This window comes from Puntigrus tetrazona, chromosome 3 (genome assembly GCF_018831695.1).
Source record: "Puntigrus tetrazona isolate hp1 chromosome 3, ASM1883169v1, whole genome shotgun sequence".
In the NCBI taxonomy this organism is placed as follows: Eukaryota; Metazoa; Chordata; class Actinopteri; order Cypriniformes; family Cyprinidae; genus Puntigrus; species Puntigrus tetrazona.
Window position 1 is genome coordinate 22011143 of NC_056701.1, and position 20498 is coordinate 22031640.

The 20498-nt window shown below is 40.2% G+C and overlaps 1 protein-coding gene across 3 annotated transcripts in view; it reads left to right on the forward strand.

Annotated features, from left to right (window-relative positions):
• The window catches only part of wnk4b (WNK lysine deficient protein kinase 4b), a 49403-nt gene extending 34634 nt beyond the window's left edge, over nt 1–14769 (forward strand). For 2 of the 3 annotated variants that reach the window (XM_043229362.1, XM_043229374.1), the window contains 15 exons: nt 226–445; nt 547–949; nt 2297–2496; nt 2876–2949; nt 3934–4069; nt 4270–4386; nt 5369–5542; nt 6813–6867; nt 7021–7149; nt 8686–9557; nt 10329–10434; nt 11091–11655; nt 12058–12263; nt 12806–12900; nt 13046–14769. In XM_043229362.1, the coding sequence (XP_043085297.1) occupies nt 226–445; nt 547–949; nt 2297–2496; nt 2876–2949; nt 3934–4069; nt 4270–4386; nt 5369–5542; nt 6813–6867; nt 7021–7149; nt 8686–9557; nt 10329–10434; nt 11091–11655; nt 12058–12263; nt 12806–12900; nt 13046–13048 (3355 nt within the window). In that variant the 3' untranslated portion in view covers nt 13049–14769. The remainder of the gene's footprint in view (nt 1–225; nt 446–546; nt 950–2296; nt 2497–2875; nt 2950–3933; nt 4070–4269; nt 4387–5368; nt 5543–6812; nt 6868–7020; nt 7150–8685; nt 9558–10328; nt 10435–11090; nt 11656–12057; nt 12264–12805; nt 12901–13045) is intronic. The other variant, XR_006248300.1, reaches the window with a different exon arrangement.
• The last annotated feature ends 5729 nt before the right edge of the window (nt 14770–20498 follow it).

Sequence of the window (20498 nt, forward strand, 5' to 3'; positions counted from 1 at the left end):
ATTGGAATTAAAATGTGTCACTTGCTTGTAAAAAGTATTTGGTGAAAATACATAAGGCTAAGGTGCAATTGTTTGTGGTAGAAGAAGATGCTTTTTCAACCAGATGGTGTAGTAACAACATCTACCAATAGGGGCTAACTAGCTAACCAAAAAAACCTTGATGTCCTTTTGTTATACCTGGAAGTGAGTATATGATTATATATGTTTTCTTATTGTCTTGTTTAGGTACACTATCCAGGACCTGTTAGAGCACACCTTTTTTCAGGAGAATAATGGTGTCCATGTTGAATTGGCTGAGGAGGATGACATGGTGAAGTCTGGCCTTAAACTCTGGCTTCGAATGGATGACACCAAGAAGCTTCATGGCAAGTATAAAGACAACAACGCCATTGAGTTCCTGTTTGAACTCTACAAGGACGTCCCAGAAGAGGTGGCTCAGGAGATGGTGAGATCAAAAATCTTAATCTGATAGAGATTCATTTCCATTAAATTCCGTGCCATTACTGAACAGATTAGTAAAAGTAATGACAAATCCACGCCCTTCAGGTTGTTCTTGGCTTCGTCTGTGAGGCAGACTACAAACTCGTGGCCAAAGCCATCCGCGACCGTGTCACCGCCATCAAGCGCCAACGAGAGAAGCTCCGCCGACAGGCCGAAGAAGCACAGAGGCGGCGACAAGAAGAGGTGATTGAGGAGGAACCCGAACCTGTTATTGAATCCGAACCTTCAGTTTCTAACCCACCTGCTCCTAAGCCTCCAGTAGAGATGCCTGTTTCCACCCCTATTCAAGCTCCGCCCACCGTCACCGTGTCAGGCCCCATTTCCCAGCCTGCAAACGAATCTCTGGACTCAGGCTTCAACGCCAGCTTTGCCACAGAACCCGAGGAGCCAGATGCCGATCAGCGGCAGCATTTCAACATACGTCACTCCAGCTACTCATCTGCGACTTGTGAGTTTGTGTACTCTTTTATATATTAAAATAGAAAGTCAGCCTTTTCCAGAGGTGTCTAAACCTGCTGCTGGAGGGCCACTATATACTGCTAATCTCATTTAAATACACCTGAACCGGCTAATCAGGATTACTAGACAATTGAGGCAAGTTGGAGCTAAACTCTACAAGAAAGTGGCCTTCCAGTTGCAGGATTGGACAACCCTGCCTTTATTTTCTGCATTCACGTTACAGATCTTATTGTGAACAAATAATTTTTTATGCATCTGCATATTTTTCTGTCATAACATTGGTTACACATTATGTTGATATAGTCCACTGTAGCCATTCTACTAACTATAAGAAACTTTGCAACTACATGTCAACTAATTCTCATTCATTTGCAGCTACAAGTCTACTAACTCTGAGAGTAGACTTAGGGTAGGTTTGGGGTTTGTAGAATAAGCTGACATACGCTTGCAAATTTTCTCATAGTCAGTATGTTGTATGTTGTGAACCCATCAAAATAAAGTATTAGAAGATAATAAGCAGACAGTCTGCTAATACTCTAATAACTGCAAAGTCACATACTGTTGTAGTATCAAAATAAAGTGTTGCCTAACTGAGCCTTGTAGAAGTTCCTAACCCTGGTTGTAAGCCATACAATAACTGTAAGCTTAATCATGATTGGTTGATTGGAATGTTGTTCTGGGAATATTGATCCACATGTCTTTTTTGGCCAACCAAAACTTCAAACATGTATCTCATGACCAAATGACATTTAAAATCAACATGATTTACTTGTTAGTGGATAAACAGATGCTATATTGTACAGTATGTCGGCTTACATTCATTACCCGACCTTTCGCATGTACAGAATGTTTACTAATGTACATGGCAATTTAGATGAGTAAATTAGTTTAGGGCAGCTTGTTGTCAGTCATTTCCATTTTATGTATGTTTTTGTCTGTTTTTTGTTTTATCCATTACAAACAATCTGGCTCCAATCAGTGAGCATGGTATTTATTATTAGACTTTAGATTTTCTTTTAGAGAATGAATATTTTTATTCAGCAAGGATGCATTAAATTGATCAATAGTGTATCAAGAAATGTATATTGTAAAATATTTATCTTGTAAAAACATTAATAGTGATAAATGTTTCCTGAGCACCAAATCAGAATAACATAATGATTTCTGAGATATTTTGTTTTTTAAATGCAATTAAAATAATACAAAAATTATTTATATTGTATTATTATTTCACAATATTGCAGTTTTTACTAATAACCTGTGGCTGCCTTTCTACACATTATTGCACACTACTTACAAACTTCTCTTCTTTGGTTGATTATGGTTACCATGGCAGCTGACTGTGAGACGGATGGATATCTCAGCTCCTCTGGGCTTCAGGATCCTTCAGAAGCTCGAGTTCCTGTGGCAAACCATGCCTCCCCAACTCCACAACCAACCAGTGGAGCTCCTCACATGGAAACTCCACCCACTGAAGCTGTATCCACTGAAGCCCCTCCCACAGCTGCAGCAATCCCAGCTCTCCGTTTCCCATCGGTAGGTTACCAACAATTATATGTTTGACCCAAACAAGATTTCTATTCAGATAAATTCTATTCATTTCTATTCATCAAAGAATCCTGAAAAAAATATCATAGTACATGTTTTTAACATTGCTAGTAATATACTTTTTTCTATATACATTGTTGATTAATATACATAATTACATAACAGTATTACTGGTTTTGTGAGCATTAATCAGATACTTTTGAATTGTAGTGTGCAATTTATATATTTTAAAATTAACATGAAAACGTGAGGTTTCGGACAATTTCTGACTGATACTAAATAATCATATAATGTGTCTGTATGATCAAATAAAATGTTTATTTGATTGATGTTAAAACATATTTAAATCACTTTGGTCTTCACCCAGAGCATTGCTGTGTCCCAAAACACAGAGAGGACCCAGTCAGGAAGTGCCAGTGGTTTTTCCTCTCCTGTCGACAGGTAAGCTGAGTTCTAAATTAATAGTGCCCAAACACAGCGTCCACTGCTCCCTATACACTAAACAGAGGAGAGCTGCAATATCATCAACCTGGTAAAACAATGGTTTACCCAAAGAGGAAAGTTCTGTCATCATTTACTCAAGCAGTTCCAAATCTGTATGAATGTCTTGGTTCTGCCAAACACAAAGGTAGATATTTTAATGAAAGTTTGCAACAAGGCTGTTTTGCGTTACCATTAATGTCCGTAAAAAATACCATGAAAGTCAGTGGTGACCCAAAACAGCCTGGTTACAAACTTCAAAATATCTTCCTTTGTGTTCAGGAGAACAAAGAAATTCATAGTGGTTTGGAATTACTTGAGGGTGAGTAAATGATGCCAGAATTATCAGTTTTGGGTGAACTATTCCTCTAAGCTGAATGCAGAATCAGTGCATTACAAGACTGCCATTTAAATAAAGCCTCCCTCACTGCATGTCTACATGTGGCTTTTGTTTGACGTCAAGAAAATGTGGACCTGATCCCAGCTATGAGAGCTGTAATCTTACTCGCCAACTGACCAACATTGTGCCACGTTTACCCACAGTGGCCGTAGTGCTCCAGTGGAGAGCAGTTCTTTCTCTGTGTGACTCATTTATACACACACACACACACACACACACACACACACATACACATAGCCTAGTGGGTAAGTGCATTAAAGGTAATGATTTAGCTCAGGGGAGCAATTTACCTCGAAGGGCATTTCTGTAGGAAGCCAGATAAAGGCAAAGCAAAGGTAGAATAGCATATGGTCAGATGGGTACACAAGGACGCTGTTGCATTTTACTCAATTAGCTCAACCTGATTTAGAAGATCTTGGTAAATTACTTGGCCTTTATGTGCTCGTGGATAAATTGATAAAAGAAACGTTCTGTGAAGTCCAGTTCTGTGAAATTCAGAAAGTCGGAATGTCACTCTGTTTTTTATATCCTTCCCCTCGGAACAGCTACGCTTCTGATGTCACGTCTGGTTTGAGTGATGGAAACGAGGGCCTTTCCGAGAGAGGCGGGAAAGGTCAGAACAAACGCACAGGAACAAAGCTGCTCAGGAAGAGGGCTCGCTCACGGCTACGCATCACTGGGGTGACTCATCTGTCAATTAGCTAACCTTAATTAACTGTCCATACACGATTCCTGACCTTACACTTATGCTAATACTAAGTCGGAAATCGTGCCTTAATGCAAAATATGGATAACTGCTTTCAAAACCGGTTGCGTTTTTGTGATATAGTCACAGATAAATGCTCACGAATCATTCCCTACCTGTGTCTTTCTTCATGCAGCTGTCAGATAAAGTGGATCGGGTTGTAGAGTGTCAGCTACAGACCCATAACAGCAAGATGGTGACATTTAAATTCGATCTGGATGGAGACAACCCAGAAGACATTGCTGCAGTGATGGTGAGCGGGAAATTAAAAACCAAAAAAACTGCAAGATGCAAGTACAAAGTAGTTAAGGCCATCTAATATAAAGCGTGACCAAAAAACTGTAATTGTAAATAATAAAAAAGTGCATACCTATACAATATATATGTAAAAACAAATTCTAACATATCAGTAAACTGAAAGTTATAGAGGTCAAAGAGGACACAGGACAGAGATAAGGTGGCACTCCTTGTGAGAACTGCATTATACCGTGAGAAGTGTTGATGTTTCAGCTTCTGTGTTTGCACAAACTCTGCGACCTCAAACCTACAGTGGAAAATCTATGCACCATTTCTCTCATCTGTTCATCTAAAACATTTTGTCCTGTAGCATCTTCAGTTATCAGTGGAAAACCAGTTCTTGTCTGTCCATTGTGACTCGTCAGCTTTTTTGACATATTTTTAGCCTACAGGAGAAAGAACTGGTTTGTGACTCTGGTAGTGCTAAAAATCACTGAAATGTGTATTTCTAGGTTTTTTTTTACAGTAATATGCACCATGTGGACTGTGTTTCAGTTGCACACTTGGCAGAAGGTTTTTAAGACACCATAGCAAGTTTAAAACAGTTTTCAGTGTTAATAAAGAGGCACAAAAAGATTTATGTAAAATGGTATCTAGGGTGAGTGTGTTTTTAATGGAGATTCTGAAAATAACTTTGGTTAGCTGCTTTCTTTGGCTTCTTTGTGTTAGCTGTGACTAAAAGCTGTTTTGATCATCCAGCCCATGGCCTTGAGACTGGATTTAGGAGTCTTAAATATAGAAAGTAGTGTTTCCCTTCGCTACATTATGAGTACATGTCTTTGAGCAGTGATACACTGCAGTGAACAACATTGAATTCCAGTAGCTTTGAAGGAGATCTTTGAACTCATTAAGAAACTCTGCTCAAAAGAGCATGCAAGAGGACTCAAAATTACATCAACCCAATTAATTTATCTGTCTCTTTGCACCCCTTCTTTTAGGTACATAATGAGTTTATCCTACCTGGGGAGAGAGAGGGATTCATCCACCGCATGAGGGACATCATCCGTCGAGCGGAGGCCCTGATGAGGAGAGAGCCTTTGGAGCCCCTTAGCCCCAGAGACACTGCTCGTCTGCCTTATCTGAGTGGAGTCGGCTCGCTGTCTGCCTCACAGGTTTGTATCCACTGTATTTATCATTTTAGGAGAATTATAGATTATTATATATTTTTTGCAATATTTTTATTTTCACATTTTACATATATATATATATATATATATATATATATATTGTGACGAGTCGGCTGCCCCTCCTCTTTATTGTCACCATCACCCCGTCCTTTACTCGCGCCCTTCACCAGGCTCCCGACGGGAGTGGGTGTGTTCGAGAGAGGGGCGTGGTATCAGTCAGGTCTGGCGGCGTGTGACGAGGCACACCTGAAGGGGATTAGCCTTGTCACCGTCGCCGTTAAATACCTGACCGCGTCCCTCCTCGGGAGACCGGTCTCTTCCCCCGTGCATGCACGCTGGTGTCCTCGTGGGTCCAGGAAGGGTGCGCGATGGACCTCACCCCGCCGTCCGAGAAGTGCGTCGTGGGACCCCCGTAGTCCAGGCTGTGAGCACACAGCTCATCCCACTCTGCCGCCGGAGCAAAGAAGCGACGGAGACGCCGCGGAAGAAGCCGCCGCCCCTCGCGCCCCGGACCAGAAAAAAGGGGAGCGCGTGCGACCGCCGGACTCCGCCCCTTACCTGGACCCTTCCCCCCCTTGAACACGGCCTAAACCTGCACGTTACCCGGAGCACGACGAGGACACCAGATCCCCCTTTTATTTGGACACTTTCCCCCCTGGACACTTTGTTTTGCATTATTATTTATTTTGTTAATAAAGAAAAGCCTCTCCGAGGCCTGACGCCACGCCCACTGTGTCTGTCGCTGGCTCCTCCGTCATATATATATATATATATATATATATATATATATATATATATATATATATATATAGTGCTATATATAAATTTTGGATGATATTAATCGCAATTTAATGTTTGACATTTAAATTGATCATTCAAAGACAAAAAGTTTAAATTAAAAATGGAAAATAATTAAATATGGTTTCAGTGGTTACACGTGTGTGTCTGGCAAAGGTTTGTAATGCAGTTCCACTTCTGGATTTTATATGTTCAGAAATCCAATCTTCTGATGTCATCAGATGTCAGAGATAACAATTAACGAACAAAGACACAGTGTGTTCCTTACACTGTGATTGTAATAAGAGAAGGTGGTCATCAATATTGTAGAGTCATTAATAAGAAAGGCCTCTGTCACAGTGTGACTGTAGACTTTATTCATGCTTGTGCGACAATATTCTTATCTTTTCTCACTCGTGGTTCTCACTTTTCTAGACGGTGATGTTAATGGCAGCGTGTGCTCTGTTTTTCTCCACAGCCCAATCTCCACACGCACGGCCTTGCTCGCACAAACTCTTCCTCCTCGTTACCAGGTAACAAACACACACACACACACACACGCTTGCAGATTGCAGATCACACACAGACACAAAAAAACACGAACACTCATCATATACACTATGTGTAACACTATGTCTTTTAAAAGTGCATATCATGATATGACCTTATTTTTGAATGTCCTTCAGATTATGCCGCTGCCAGTATAGGGCCAGTGACCCGGGGGTCCTCGCCAACACTGAGCGCCGACTTTTACGTTGATCCCGATGCCGTTCCGCCCGTCCGGCCCCTGCGTTCACAGTCCTTCCACACTACAGGTACAACAATAAAACACTTTCTGTTTCCTTCAATTTATGTGCTCTGCTTTTTACAATACATTAGCAGCTCCACCTAAAATGATACCACATTGAGAATTTGTATTGATAATGGCTATTAGTAAATGGTTACCAGTGGTACTTACTAAAATCATGCTAAAATATAATTTACATGACGGTGAGGCTCAAATTTACATACAAAAGGTAATTCATCTACATGAAACTGAAAGCTTAGCTATAAACGTGTTAGATCATATAGAATCTATCAGATTTACTGAATCGAAACAATTGGTCATTATTGCTCCATTGTTTTATGTTATTCAGTAAAATATTTTTTCCTGCGTTTCCTGCTTTTGCACAACCTCAGGTGTCACAAAATACATCAGTCTGTCAGTGGCTGTATTAATTAACCAGATTTAAGTAAAATGTTTAGATTTCTACCATGAAGTAGAATTCAGATGATTTACATGATTACATTGTTATATTTTACGACCAAGCTTCCTCTATCAGAACCGATCCTCTTTGGTCTCTCCAGGTAATGAGCGCTATGTTCTGTCACAGACGATCTGTACAGTCCGGACCTCTCGGGGACGTTCGGTGTACAAGGGGCGTCATAATGAACATTCTCTCTGCCTCGCTCTTTTATCTTTCGTTCGTGTCATTGTTACTCAGAGCACTTTTCCATGCCTATTTCCATTATCTGTGGAGCTACCGGAACAAACTCGATATCTTGTGTATCCCACTCTTCAATTGGCTTTCTAAACACCCATCCCCATGGAGACCAAGCTTTGGCACCAGTGTCACTGTTGACGTATGTCAGGATTTGCTTTTGACACCTGCTGTTTCAAAATGAACAAGTAGATTTCATTACCCGAGAGAACAAACTACTCAGCCTGTGCAAAGCTCTATTTCAAGATCACCAGCTTTTCTTTTCTTTTCTTAAAAGACACATGTAGTTACGAATCATTGTGCCAATGTGTCTGCACAGGAAGTCGAGCACATGGGGTTTGATAAATGCTCCAATGTGGTTAGCTCCACTGAAGTATGGTCACATCTCAATGTGTGGCTTTATTTTTATGCCACGGTGATGATCATGGAGCTTTTTCAGGTCAAAGTACGTCAGGGAGTCCTATTTTAATAAATGATTCTTAGCTGAACATTGAAAATTATCACATAAGTTAGTGACAAAGAGAAACAACCACATAGACAAACAACCACATAGACAGTGATTTCATTCACAGAAACCTACAGCATTTACTTGAGGCACAATCCCTGTGGAACAACCTAGAATTTACAGCATAAAGGGTGACAGATCATGGCTTTTTCTTTGTGGGACTCAAACCCATGACTGCTTTCTGGTCCTAAATTTTAACAACAGTGCCACACCACTTCTTATAACAGCATCAATGGCCACAATGACTGCTGATGGTATGACTATGTAGAGAAGAGTTTAGAACTTGGCAGCCAAGACTTTCACATGTATGTGTATTGAGCTTAACCCAGTGCTTCTCTCATTCTTCCTCCTACCATTTTCTTTAGGTTCCTCTCAGACCTACCAGTCTTTTACACCCAACTATGCTCAGTACGCCCACCCCGACCCCCTGCCACATCTCCTGCCAAATCAACTCCCCAAACCACCTTACGCTCACAACTCCCATTTCCCCTACCCCTACCAAATTGATCACGCCTCCCTCAAGAGTCCCCTCAACCCAAGTCCGCTCACCCGTGTACCCAGCAACCCAAACTTCTTCTCCTCTTCTTCATCCTCTTCAGTTGTTTCACCGGTTCAGCAGTCCACAGAGATGCCAACTCAAGCTGAAACCAACAATCTGCCGCTTTCAGCTGCCCCTCCGCCTGGTCCGCAAGCTGCAGGCATGTGGCCACCACCTTCCCAGCAACCCCTTATTTCACTGGCCAGTGTTCTTTCCATGGCTATGAACTTTGCACAGTCCTTTATACCCCCTGGATCCATCCCTCAAGGTTTCCATCCACAAATGGCCCCTCAAGCAGGCTATGGCCCTATATATCCAGCTCAGCACAATGCTGATGCTCCATACTACCAGGCAGCACAGGGCGGACAGTATATGGATATGTATCAATATCCTGATGCTCATACGCAGGTTCCGGCACCAGTCCCTGAACCTCATGAAGGGGGCCAAAGAGCATCTCCACCAGTAGTCCCACATAGAGAGCTGAGAACATGTACGGCCCCTGAGATTAAACAGCCCATAAACCCAAATCCCACAAACCCAAGCTCTTCTCCAGGGTTTAGAAGTAGCCCACTGACAGAGAGCCAGTCTTATCCCATTGGGCAACTCCGAGAGCGGGCAGACAGTTCAGCATCAAGCTCCCACACCCCATCCAGCACAAGCTCACCAGCATCGTCTACATCCCCGAGCCCGCAAAACACTGTAAGTGTTTGAAGTAACACACACAAAACAACTTTTAGTACAGCCAAATTTTTGGATTCCGAATTTACACTCATATCAAACATAATCCGCATTAGTTTTTTTTTTTTTAAACACAACTGGAGAAATATTGCAGAATATTCTGGCTGCTCACAAATATTTTTGAATATATTCAAACTTAGCATCTCATGTTCAATTACAAGACTTATTATGAGGTGGTTTTTATAGCATAACAATTAGAATATAGCCAAATGTTGTTGTTTTTTTTATATATATTTTCACAATTTTTCAACAATTAACTTTTTGGGGGGTAGAGGGGTTAGATTACCATCACCACAAGTATCTTTTTTATGACTTTCTTCTGTCGACAAACACAGTCTAAGTTTTTTTTTTAAAAATGTATCCTAGCTTTTCCAAACTTGCTAAAAGTGGCCATTATTTTGAAGCTCCGTAAATACTAATCTATAAAACTAATCTATACACCTTCGGGTGATTATCACATGTCCTCTCAAGCAGATTGATGTTTTTTTCTAAGAAAAGTTTTCTATTTTTACTGGTGGGTGAGTAAAGCATGCCATAATTAAAATTTATGGGTGAACTATTCCTTTAAATTGAGGATTGCTCTCAGGCATCTATGTGAGAATACTTAGACAAACCTGTTCTGAAAATGTACAGTATTTGACAAGGGTGTTGTCTGTTATTACATGTCTCAAAGCACCTGTAGTAGGACGTCTGTGGTTGACGCTTTTATTAATGATTTTTGACTTGTTTTAGGTGTCCTCACCTGTACCAAGGTCCTCCCCGACTCTATCCATGTCTCTGGCAGTGTTAGAAACAAATACCATTGCAGCCAAATCTAGACTCTCACCTATATCTGAAGGTGAGTTGCACTCTTTCCATTGGTCACACACACCCATAAACAGTACACACCCTATATTCCTTGTACACAAAGATAAAGAAGTACATGAAGGCCACACAGCTAGGCAAGAATATAAATATTTACGTCCATTATTACACGTGCACACGCATAAACACACTTTTGTGTGCTTTCAAGCTTTCTGTTTACCAAAGAATCCTGAATTCAGTTTTGCCATTGCAATATTAAATTACATATAAAAACTATTAAAATACTAAACAATTATTTCAGGATGTAATAATATTCTACAATATATTACACTTTTATATATATATACTGTATGTATTGATCAAATAAATGCAGCCTTGATAAGTATAAGAGACTTATTTTTAAAAAATACAGCATATTTTATGAATAATCCATAACTTCAAATGATAGTGTACTTTAAAAATTTCTAGGAATGTGTATCCAAGGATTGAAATAAAAATACACAGCTGCCATCTATTGACTGTAGCAGCTCATTGCATACTAAGCACATTGTTCAGTTCAATACATTTCAATATATATATTTTTAGCACTTTACTACTCACAATTTGTTTAGAGAATGCCAAAAAACAAACAAAAGAAGTTTTTGCTGTTTTACCATGTTTAAAAAAAAACCTTTGTCACCTTTTCTACAGAGAAAAAGTCTATTGTCACAGTTGGAAGATTCCAAGTCAGTCCAAGCAAGGAGATCCCCATTCCAACTCCCAGCCCGACTTCCAGGCTGACGCCAACTCCCACCCCTACAGCTACGGCCACATCCATACCGACCCAAAACAGACCCCAAACCACACCCCCTACTCACAACAGCCAATCAGACAGCAGCACAGACGTACAGGTGGAATCAGAAAGCAGTCACAGCTCTCTGAACGAATCCCCACCACTTATCCAACCACCTACTAAGGTTCTCTGCCGCCCAGACAGCGCCCCCTTGTGGACCGGAGAACCTAAAACACCAGAGAGAAAAGTTTTAGAACCGGACGAGGGACGAGGAGGTGAAGAAGGGGAGGAGGTGGAGGAGGAGACAGAAAGGAGGCGGAGGAGGATAAGTGTAAGTTTGCTGGAAAGTTCAGCCGGGAGTCCTCAGTTCAATCTCAATCAGCCGTGGATGAGCTATACACGCAGCACGTCGTACGCTAGCAGCGACGAGACAGAGAGTGAAGACGAGGGAATGTATGAGGAGCTACAGGAACTCAGAGAGAGGTGAGCCTGTGCTGTGTTTTGTGGGTCGCTTGAGGTACAAGCCCTGCATGTTTTATGAAGTGCTTCTTCAAATTCTAGCATTGCACCTAACTTGTGAAGCAGCTACTGTACCTCTTATAGTTTAGACCCCAAAATGTATTTTGATCTAACATGGCCGAATATGTTCAGTGCTGTCAAAGTTTTCAGGTCTGGAAAAACATAATGCAAAAATACAGAAAATCAAAAAACACTTACATAGATTATATCTTATGTTATATTGCCGAATGAGATCTAATAGGTTAACTTATTAATAAATTGTGCATACTATATACTAAGCATGTTTGTATTACTTTGTGATTGCCACCTGAAGCTTTAAAATGACTGCCTCGTTGATGACTTGCTGTCTTTCTCTCTCTTTCTCAGACATGTGCAAGAGGTTCAGGCTCTCCAGGCCTCTCAAAAACAAGAGATCGAGGAGCTCTACAAACGCATGGGTAAAGTGCCCCCTCCAGGAATTGTGTCTCCAGCAGCCATGTTGTCCAGTCGCCAGCGTCGTCTGTCTAAAAGCGGAGGGTACCCAAGCTCTCGCCGCAACAGCCTGCAGAGACTGGACATGCTGCCCCCTACAGGTACCACAGGAGAAGCTTCAAATATTTTACTGAATATTTCAACTTCGAAATCTGTTCACAACCTACTTTGTTTAAAAAAAGGGATAAAACATAACAACCAAACAACATAATACTGTATTTCTAGGTAGGGATTTAAATGTTTGCGTTTGGAATTGATTGGATCGTGGAAACTGTCAAAATGAAGTTATTGACAAAAGTAAAAAATACGAGGATATCAGTTCTTTTTGAAGGTTTCTTGTGAATAATATTACAAGAAGAAAACATTTCCTCTGCGAAATTTTATTTGTACTTTTTATTGGATGACATTTTATTGTTTTGTTATTTCCACGTTTTAAGATTTAGTTCATTATCTAGCACGCACTTAAAGTAATAGCAGTGCACATTATGGTCCTTGGAGTGAGTTGCTGTGTGCATTCATTTCTCATAAAAAGTATGACTTTTAGTAATGTTTCTAATGTACCAATTTATCGCTTATAGATTACTGCTCAAATGGCAGTAACTTATATATAAGTGTAATGTAATTTCCACAAACACACTTTCAGGTATCATGCGTAAGAACTCGGTGAGCGGCAGCAGCAGCGGGTCACAAGAAAGGACCAGTAAAGGAGTGACCTTTGCCTCTGATTATACCAGAATTGTGAGTGATACCTTCTATTTGCTTTTATTGATTGCTACCTTTCTGTACATTCCTAGCCCATTTTGGTTTGTTCTTTACCCTGCTAACAGAACACACAAGAGAGGAATGTGACATGCACTGACCTTCCTTTTTATCATTCTGACAGTGATTTCGTTTTCTGAGGAGCCCTTTGGCCTTCGTACCGCTCTCCTTATGGACTGAAGTGACACCATTGCTTCCTCCGATGTGTGTGAGCACATGTTTGTGATGTCAGGAAAGGAGTGTGTGTGTGTGTGTCCTTCACAGACTGTGATGTGAATATTTTTAACCAGTATACCTCTGTTCAGTATTCTAAGGATGATTTACGTACCTAGTGAGCTTTCTGAAGAGACAGACTTTATATATGAAACTTGTTTAGAGATGTTGATCTCAGCACGGCAGTATGGAGAAATGCCCACTCGTTTGCAGCTATAGCACCCCTAGTGGTTGAATGTATTAATTGCAAATGTGTTTTCAGTCATTAGGCAGCCCATGTGGTTGCTCTCTATAATTTTGTCGGTTATAGATCAACCAGTCAGTTGTTTTATTCTCACTCCCAGGCTGTCATAAATACCTGAAAGAATTGGTACTGTAAACAACTGTATTTTGTCTCTTGCAAAAATGCAATGCAAACCAATACATTCAATCCTTATAAAGACTTTTAGGCCTCACTGTAGGTTTGCTTTTAAATAAACAGTATCATGTACATATTTGGCAAATTGTAAAAATGTTTATTACAGCGCATATGTGACCTTGTTGCTATAATGTTTTTGTACAACATATTTTTCTGACTCACAGTATTGACATTAATTTTATTTCCTTTTTCATGATGTAAATCAGATGCCTGAAATTGATCTAAATTTTAATGCAGATGTTTTGAGTATCCAAATTGTAAAAACTGTATAGCTAAACCCACTTAGGTTTCTTAGGTGAAATTATTTTAATATTTAAATGAGAATAATAAGCATGTTTAAATGCACTTGTCAGTCGAATCTCATTTAGATCATTTGCATTATGCTAAAGTGACTGAATAAATGAATTTCTGGAGGTAACAATCAATCCAAAGTATCTAAAACCATATTTTAGAGAACAAATAGGGACAATCACTTAAAGAAATCTGCCTTCAGTTCACTTCATGTCCATACTGCCATTCTCTGAATTGTATATTTGTAATTATACATTTACTTATCATTTTAGTAGGTACTATTTAAGAATTTAGTTCCTTTCTATGTTACAAATTAGCATACGGTATGTTTTCAGCTTATGGCTGCCTAATGTTTCCTTTATTTGAACTTTTCTGTCTTAATACTTTCCCCTTTGTTATTTGTATCTTAGTTAATCGACTGTGAAATGAAGATGAACTCGTGTTTTCTTAATTAAAAGAAGAAAATAACAAACAACTGACACGCCGCACTTTTCTTCAAGGCATTTGCCAATAGATGCCACAGACAATCTGTATATAAAGACAATAATGAATCGTGATGTGTGGAGTCTCCATTTATATGCTTCGGCCTATGCAGTGATGTTACATATGTTATATATGAATATGTAAAAACAAACATAAAAATATTGACAACTGAGAAACTGTGAAGTTTGAACAATTGTTGCCTTAAAGTATCTGCATTTGATTAGACAGCAGGTGTGTTCTACTGCATAGTGAGAGAAGATTTATATATAGATATATTTAGATAAAGAGAAAAGTTGTATTATATTACGCTGAAAAGAATGCAGATGCCATGCAGATTGTGCCTATTGTTTTTTTTTTGTTTTGTTTTTGTTTTTTACAATTTATTCTTGATTCCTGGATGAAACATGATTATTGCAAATGTACAAATAAATGATTCACAAACACCCAAGTGTTCTTTTAAACTGTGTGAATATGTCACATTGAGGCCACTAATAAGATGTTTTTTCCCCCTTAAAATGAATAAAACATTTTTCAAAAATTATATAAATTGTTATTAGCATAACAGTATAGTTTATAAAGCAGAGTTAAAATGTCTTTGAAGGAATACCTCACTTTTGTCACAAATGTGCTTGATTGGTGACGTAGAACATTGCAGAATCTTAAAGGTTGACCAGAAAAAAGAATAAGACTGTCGCTTCTTGCCAAAATACCAGGCCATAATCCATAATAATGTTTAAAAAGATGTTCATTGATGGGCTGAAGTGGTGGGGTTTATTGTGATGTTTTTATCAGCTGTTTGGACTCTCATTCTCACGGCACCCATTCACCGCAGAGCATCCACTGCTGAGCGAATGATGTAACGTTAAATTTCTCCACATCTGTTCTGAAACTTCATTTTGGATGCCCTGAAGGTGTGCGGGGTGAACTATTCTTTTAAATAGCATTACTTTCGTATCAATCATGCTGTAACCTTTCATATATGTAAAAGAAAAAAGCTCCATGTTTAAAAGAGACCTATTTATTTGAATCCAGCTGTTTTTATCCCACTTTTTTTCAATCCATATAAGAATGTTCTGCTTGGTGTCGAGCAGCTGTTATTTATAACTGCGTGCATTCCCCAGATACATCCCAGACTCAGCCTCACCGTCCAAAAACATCATCTGTACTGACCCTTCTCCTATTATAGGATGAGGAGAGCGATATTTTTACTACCTATTGTTCTTAAACTAGGTTGATTCAGGTCATCATCGCATTGTGTAGCTAGTACGTATTTATACTGCAAGAGAGCCAAAGAGCAAAACCAGCTCCATCCAAAGACAACACTAGGACTCGGTTGCCTGTAGATTGTTCGCTCTCTGTTTAATGATCCAGTTTGACAGCAGTGTGGTGGGATGTTGGCCATAAAATCATGTAATAGCTTGAATATGTCCTTGTTTGGAAATGAGCCTTCTTGCTGCTCTGCTTATGGTTTCAAACAGTCCTATTGGCCAAAGCACAACCATAAAGAAGAAAAATGAATAGAATTTCTATTTATTCAGCAGAAGGGAATGGCTGGGGGTAATGAAGTCATGCCTTAGTGTATTGTTGCATCAGTGTAGAAATATGGGCCGTAAAAAAACATCTGTGAAGAACGAAACTATAAATCGATGGTTTGTTTTCACAACACGACCACTAGAGGTCAGTAAAGACTCTCTTTCCATCTTTAGTTTGCTTGCAGAGAAGAGGCAGGGGCGGAGTCTACAGGGCCCAGAGGCTGAGAGGGGCCCTTCCCCTTGTTTTCACTTAAAGGTAGATGAATTTAGCAAATGAAATTAGACATCCATTCTGACTGAAAATAAACTTTCTAGCTGTACAAAAGTGGCGAGGAAGCAAGGCTGAGGTTTTAAAATCTGTTAACTGGTCTTCTCATCGACACCTAAAACTATGTAAAAACTGTTTATTTAAATAATAGCTAACTGTTAGCTGAAAATATAAACTGAACAAAGATTTGGTAAAATGCTGTAATATAATAATAATATATAAATAATACTGAAATTACACTGCTGTGAACGTATAGAATTCTATAACTAATTCACATTGGTGCCATCTTTGATTTTTAACAGGAATGAAAGTGAGGATGTGATAGACATCTCTTCAGTCGGTTGTACTGTTGTTTTATGTTTTAAAGGGTTTTTTTTATGTTATTGTTCATCTGATGAAATTGAAATGAAAATGTCTTTCCAAGAAATTTTGTATACAAAAAATTCCATACATGAAAAGTGATTTGGGAGCTTTAAACAATTTTTATATTTATTATATAATTTTTTATTTATTTATTTAACAGTGGATGCCACTGAAAGCATGGAAGGTCTATCCCTTGCAGCCTCGTTTTTATACCTGCTGCATTAATTTAGCAAAAATGCTAATGAAAGCATATGTTCCTCAAACATTCCTCAAAAATATGGCCTTTTACCATGTCCATACTTGTAGTGGGTAGTATATGCATGTTGGGGTCAGCTGACATGTTAATAAACAGTTAAAAATATCAGACCTGATGCTTTTACAAATCATTTGCATGCATTTAGGAACAGGTACTTAAGCTAAATTTATATACATACATATACACTACCTTTGTATCAATTTTATGCTTTCTGAAAGCATATTGATTAAACATTTAAAAGGTTTTTCTTCCATCTGCTCTATTCCACATTTGTCACTAATTTAAAATTAATTAAGTCGGTTAGGGGCAAAACGGCACCATTTGTCACAAAGAGACTGCCAGCTATGACACTGCCTGTGAATACTGTGGGTTAATCCAGACTTGATGTGTTTCACAGCGTTCTCCTCCACAACATCTCCAATCTGACAATCTGCCACCCTTTAAAAGACACATGTGGCCCCATTCTCTCCTTCATTGACTCCATGTGGTCACCATGGTAACCCAGCAGTGGCATTTTCTAGCGCTGCCACGGGGGGAATTCCTTCTTTTTGGCACAGAATCTCTTCAGGGGGGCTCGCCTCTGATTTGGTCCTTAGCAACCAGTCGTTAAGCCGCCTTGTTGCCATGCGAGGTGTATCACACAAGAACCTTTCCTAATCGGCTCCGCAGACACTTGCACATATGCACAGCTTTTATATAGAATTCACAGAGAGTGCTGTGTTACAGGTCAGTAAATGTGTGTTTGTCTATATAGTGACTGTTGTAATAACAGGATACATACAGGTATGTTCATATACACAATCTATATATATAATAATATAACTGTTGTGTGTGTTGTGTGAGTTTGTATATATAAAATATGGATGTGGATATATATGTTAAAAAAGTATTGGAAAACATTTTATGAGAAAATACAATTTCCATCTTTGTAGCTCAAAATATAATGTTTTGTTAATTGTGAAAATGTATTTGTTATTAATTGTGAAATTTGTAGCATTTTTTTAGCAGCAGCTCCAGGACTGTCATTTTTTACCAGCAGCTCCAGGTTTCTCTCGGCTGAGGTCAGCTACCTGCTGATGTACAGGATCAGATGCTACTCTCCTTCCTGGATGGTGCCCAGTCCCGTGTCAGAGGCATCTGTCTGCAGCAGAAAGGGTCAGCTCAAGTCCGGGCTTGGAGAACTGGTTTCCGATGTTAGAGCCATCTTATCCTGGAAGGCCTCCTCTGCTGCTGGGGTCCACAGTAATTTCTCTTTCTGCCTCTTCCTGGTCAGATACTGGACGTTAAAAAGGAGAAATTAGAGATAAAGCAACAATAAAAGCCCGCCAACCCTAAGAAACCCAGGTACTTTGCTTCAGAGAGTGCTAGGTGGCATTTACGAGGGTTGGCGGTGAATCCAGACCTCCAGAGCTCTGAAAGCATCCTCCACAGCCATTCCAGATGCTCTTCCCATACCTCAGAGTGGATGACCACATCGTCTTGGTAGGCAACGTCATACACCTGGTGGGGCTGCAACACGATGTCCATCATCCACTGGAACATGGCAGGTGCCCCGTGGAGGCTGAAGGGAAGGGTATGTTTTCTGCCAGTGGCCACTAGGGGTGAAAAAAGCCATTTTAGGTTTTGGTGTTTCAGAGAGCGGTACCTGCCAGTAGCCTTTAGTAAGGTTTCAGGGTCGAAAAACACTGGGCCCTTCCCAGTCGGTCAAGTAATTTGTCCTCCCAAGGCACGGAGTACACCTCGAACTCTGAGACTTCATTGAGCTGACGGAGTCATTGCAGAAGTGGGGGGTGCCATTCCGGTTTCGGGACCATTACGATTGGGCTGGACCATGGGCTGAGTGATGGTTGGAACATTTGAACATTTGATCTTGGACATCCTCCTCAATAGCCTGCAGACAAGCCTCAGGGTACAGCTAGGTCGAACCAAGGCCAGTCTCTCCTGATTAACACAGGTACCAGTAAATCCTTCAAGACCCTCCCTTCCACAGGCCTGGTACTAGGAGCAGCTGTGATGGCTACTCTACGAGCTTGGACTTGTTGTGTGTCCTTCCACGTAATGAGCAAGAAGGTTTTTTACTCCATGCAGGGGGGTCAGGACGTGAGGGCCCAAAAACAATTTCTCATTCACTTTCACCTCCTCTAGTTGGGTTCCGAATGCCGACTGCCTGGTGAGATCGATGGACGGCCTGGGAAAAACGGTCCACCACCACATGTTCCGCTACCTGGCTGGTTGATGAAGCCCCTTTCAGCAGCCAATGCTGCGCAAGACCGGTGAGTCGGGTGAGTTTGGCAGCCTGGGCTGGCAGACGGGGCTTATAATACCACATGTGGAAATATCAGGCTGCACAGGTGGGAGATAACACTGTGCGGGCCAGGAATGTGGGGAAGGAGTGCTTAGTCTGTGAACTGTACTGTAGACACACAAAAAAAGGTGAAGGAAATCACTTGCCGGTGATTCTTCAATGACTTGCCCGCATCTTCCACCAGTGTCACTGGGGGTGAAGAATCTCATGACAAGTAGAGCCGGAGGGTGGATTTATTTACAAGGTGAAGAAACAGCGACAATTCAGTGGGTGCTCTGGTGCTGTGGGTGCTCTCTTCCTCTCCGGTGCAGTGGGTCCGTGCTGTGCTCCTTTGTGGGCTGTCAGTCACACACTGCTCTCTAGGGGAAGATAAGAATGTGGCGTCAATGCTCAATGTCATGGAGGCAAGGCTTTCCCTGTAGCATTGCTTACGCAGCTTATAAAGCCCCCACTCAAGGAACCGCAGGTGTGGTTATGGGTGCAGCCAGGTGTTCCTCACTGGTTGCCAGTGCGATGTGAATTGTGCTTGGGACTTTCGTCATATAATATATATATATATATATACACTACACTACTCTCTCTTTACATATGCTTTGCTATACTGTATATATGTAAATACAAAACTATATGGCATGAGCTAATGGTGGTTGCAGGTGCTTGAAGGTTGCAGGTTCTAATGTTTTTGCCAGCAGAGATTTTAGATTTTAAATGACCAGTGCTCTCTTCCTGCTTTAATATCATGACTGAGATAAGAACCTTAAGCAAAGAACTGAACGAGCATCTGCTTCTTGGGTTCCACAGTAATATGACGGCCCACTACTCCATTTGTGTTGGACACATGTTACTGTTACTTTCATATAATATATATCGCATGCATATGTGTCTAAAATGTATTTGCATGTTTATATGTAAGTCTACTATTGATATTTTGGTATATAATTACTTTTTCTCTATTTCTCTCTCTCACACACACTTTATATTCTGTATGTATATTTATATAATATAGTCTGCTTCTGTATATGTTTTACTGTATGCATTTCTATATGCATACAGTTATGATCATAAAATAACACACCCTTGAAGAATCACCAAAATGTTGAATACTGAATTTACACCAATCATCTTTTTATTTTTATTTTTTATTTTATTTTTATCTGTTAACACTTTGCAGATTCTGCAAGCGGTACGTTAACTTATGAGAACTGTTTGCTTCTGTGTTCAAATTATATTGTCTGTCACTCTTCAATATCTGGCAATATGATTGAAAAAAGATACAGTGCACATCTCTCTCTTAAAGGAAACAAAGAATTGCCAGCTGCTAGGATGCAATAACGCTCAGTAATAGCCATCTCCCACATTGTATTGATCTCTCGTGCTCACTGTCGGGAGTCACGCCGGCTGCTGTAAGCAGACGTGGCAGATCCAGAAAAAGCGATTAAGTAGGAGTC